General features: G+C 47.5%; 1 protein-coding gene across 1 annotated transcript; it reads right to left on the reverse strand.

Moving 5' to 3' along the window:
* Nucleotides 1-363: 363 nt before the first annotated feature.
* On the reverse strand, nucleotides 364-2,407 carry LOC144134051 (uncharacterized). Its single transcript, XM_077667049.1, has 2 exons — nucleotides 1,474-2,407; nucleotides 364-385 (listed from the first exon to the last, which is right to left on the reverse strand). The coding sequence occupies exons 1-2, from the start codon at nucleotides 2,037-2,039 to the stop codon at nucleotides 364-366; spliced, it is 588 nt and encodes a 195-aa protein (XP_077523175.1). The 5' UTR covers nucleotides 2,040-2,407.
* Nucleotides 2,408-3,203: the final 796 nt, after the last annotated feature.

Here is a 3,203-nt window from a genome sequence, read left to right on the forward strand (position 1 = left end):
ATTACTTTGCTGAGGGTGCCGTCTCGTGCAGCCTCCTTTGACACATCCCGCGCTGTGAGCGGGGTGCATTCGAAAACAGACAGACATTCCGCAGTTTCTGCTTTAGCAGAACCACAAGTAGGTAATCTTGACAGAGCATCAGCCACCTCAATTTCAGTTCCCTTGCGGTATTTCAGAGTGAACTGGTAAGCAGACATAATTAAAGACCACCTTTGTAGTCTGGCAGCTGCTAATGCTGGCGTGGCTTTGTTGTCACCCAAAATTCCCAATAGTGGCTGATGGTCCGTGTACAAGTCAAATTTCCTGCCATACAAGAACTTGTGGAATTTCTGCAAACCAAAAATAAGAGCTAGAGCCTCTCTTTCACACTGCGCATAGTTCTTGTCTGCAGGTGTCAAGGTACGCGAAGCAAATGCAATTGGACGCTCTTGGCCGTTGGGAAACACATGAAAAATGACCGCTCCAACACCATACGCTGATGCATCACATTGCAACCCCAGCGGTTTGCGTGCATCGTAGTACGTGAGCGCTCGGGTGCTGATAAGGAGCTGTTTCGTGGCCTCAAACGCAGTGGGATGTATCCCCTCAGAGCTTATCTTGTGCCCGAGGTAACACACTGAGCTTAGAAAGAACTTGCATTTCTCTGCCTTGACAGTAATGTTGTATTTGTTCAATCGTTGCAAAACTAGCTCAAGTGTTTTTTCGCAGTCATCTATGTCCTGGCCAGCTACAATGACATCGTCAATGTAGCAACCTACATTCTTAATGCCCATCAAGACTTTATCCATTAAAGATTGGAACAAAGCCGGGGCACTCGCTATACCATAGGGAAGTCTGTTGTACCGATAGAGCCGCCGGTGCGTGTTTACTGTAACAATTGCTTTGGATTCCGGGCTTAGCATCACCTGCTGGTATGCTGATGATAAGTCAAGCACACAGAACACTTTTCCCTCACAAACGGCTGTGAACAAATCTTCCGGTAGGGGCAATGGATAGTGATCCGTTTTTAGGACCGGATTGAGCGTGATTTTGAAGTCGCCACACAACCTTAGTTTGTCACCTTCCTTCTTTGGAACCACTACGAGGGGAGTTGCCCACTCACTCTGCGTTACTCGCTCGATTACACCCTTCTTTTCAAGGTCAGACAGTTCTTTTTCTACCGCTTCTCGCAACGCAAAGGGTACTGGCCGGGACTTACAAAACACAGGAGTGCACTTTGGCTGCAGAACCAATTTTGCCTCATAGTTCCTAATCGCTCCCAAAGTGGAAGAAAATACACTAGGGAACTTGGAATGCAACTTCAACACCCTGTCGTCAATGCTCAAGGCGAAAAGAGATTTTGTTTGTGAAGTGCGTGCGTAGTGAGGACACCTCTTGTACCAACAGCTGTCTGAAGTATGCGCCTTGCCACAGCGGCTACACTTCTGTTTTTGACTTTTTCCTCGCGTTGAGTCCTTTGCCTTTCGGTCGCACCTCTCGTGCGTTCCCACCGCGTTGAGTGCCTCACTGCGACCTCTTTGTTGCAATAGCGCGGCCTGCTGTGTGGCCAACTCCCTATCCAGCGCAATTTTGCATGCGCCTTGAAATGTTAAGCCTTCCGTGGTGAACAGAGCTCTTTGAGTTTCCTCATTGCGAATGCCTGCTACCAGTCTGTCTCGCAAGGCATCCTGCAGAAAGTCTCCGAAATTGCACTTCCGAGCAAGGTGTTTTAACTCCAGAACGAAATCTTCTACGCTCTCTTGCTCCAGTTGAACTCGACGGTTAAACCTGCACCTTTCAGCAATGACTGAAGTTTGCGGGCTGTAGTGATTCTTCAGCAGAAGCTTGATTTCAGCGAAAGTCTTTTCAACGGGAAGCGCTGGAACTACCAGGTTCTTGAGGACTTCATACGCCTCTGCGCCAAGTACTGTTAGAAAAACTGACAGTTTCTTTGCTTCCGAGACCTCATTGGCGCTGACGAAATGTTCAAACCGTTCCAAGTAAGAATCAAAATTCTGGACCTTGGGGTCGTACTCATCGATTCTGCCAAGACGCGACATCGCTTCGGTGCACAAACGTAACAACGTAAACGTAACAACGCTTCGGTGCAGTTACTTATCGTGTCGATGTCTTGCTTGGTGCGTAGGATCCGTTGTCAGCTGCTTGCCCCTGGCCGCCAGCCACTTGCAGTCCGCGTTAGTGGCTTCCGATGTGCGTCGTCCGATCTTGCCCAGACACGCTTGGCAGGCCAGTCCCGACGGATCCCATCCTTGTCGCCAGTGAAATAACTACGACCAGCATCGACGAAGGTCCAGAACTAAAAAACGTTTATTGCCAAGAGCATGGTGTTCTTATAGTGCGCCGATAGCGTGCCGTGCGCAGCTTATCAGCAGCACGGAATGACACGTCAGCGGCTCGCTAGGTGCTCACGCTATCACACTAATGAATTTAGCAGTATTCCTCTAGAATTTACTTTCTTCTCGTTTTGTACTTTAATTAAAACCTCCCCAGTTCATGGTGCTTCTTAATAAATTCACATATATGAATGGGAATGCAAATCCCCACAGTATGTCTGGTTCGTTATTCTTAATACGTTGGTAACTTATCTATAGTCATTAGTGAGATAAAAAGAGAGACGAGATTTATTTAAAGCAGATACCTCAGGCGACGATAGTATTATCCGGCTACAAAGGGACAACTTTAGGCTAGAAAGAGTCCCCTTCTCTTCCATTGAAGTCGGTTGCGGTGGCACCAAATAAAGTATCCCAAGGCAAAACTGCTAAATTTCACTGGTCGCTACGAGTGCTTCCTGAAACAACTTATCATGTAACATTGGTACATAAATGGGCACGCACAGGCGATGAACTGCGGTGCGCTCATAACTAGCTGTTGTTGATCAAAAGCCTGCGGTAGACAAAAGAACGCACATGGTTGATTATTGAACCAGCTACGAAACTGTCGCAATCACTCAGTTTAGAAATAATGTGTTAAGTGGAATGGCTGCACTGTAGAAATCGTGGAATGATAAAAAGCGGCAGTCAGCTAGGAAAATTTCAGCAGATGATGCAGGGCAAACTTTTAGAACAGCGCTGATAAGAAATTTGTCTGTCGAAGCGACATCCACCGCGGCACGCTGTCACCGTCGCGAGGGCACACTTCAAAAAATGAATATATAGTGTGGGCCAACTTAATCCCCCGCGAAACACTGCGATGTTCGGAGCATG

The sequence above is a fragment of the Amblyomma americanum genome, chromosome 5 (genome assembly GCF_052857255.1).
Source record: "Amblyomma americanum isolate KBUSLIRL-KWMA chromosome 5, ASM5285725v1, whole genome shotgun sequence".
Taxonomy (NCBI): domain Eukaryota; kingdom Metazoa; phylum Arthropoda; class Arachnida; order Ixodida; family Ixodidae; genus Amblyomma; species Amblyomma americanum.

Coding starts and splice junctions, on each gene's coding strand:
- LOC144134051 (XM_077667049.1), bottom strand. CDS start 2,039: ATGTCGCGTCTTGGCAGAATCGATGAGTACGACCCCAAGGTCCAGAAT. Junction 386..1,473: donor GCGGTGGGAACGCACGAGAG/GTGCGACCGAAA, acceptor TGACACCTGCAG/ACAAGAACTATGCGCAGTGT.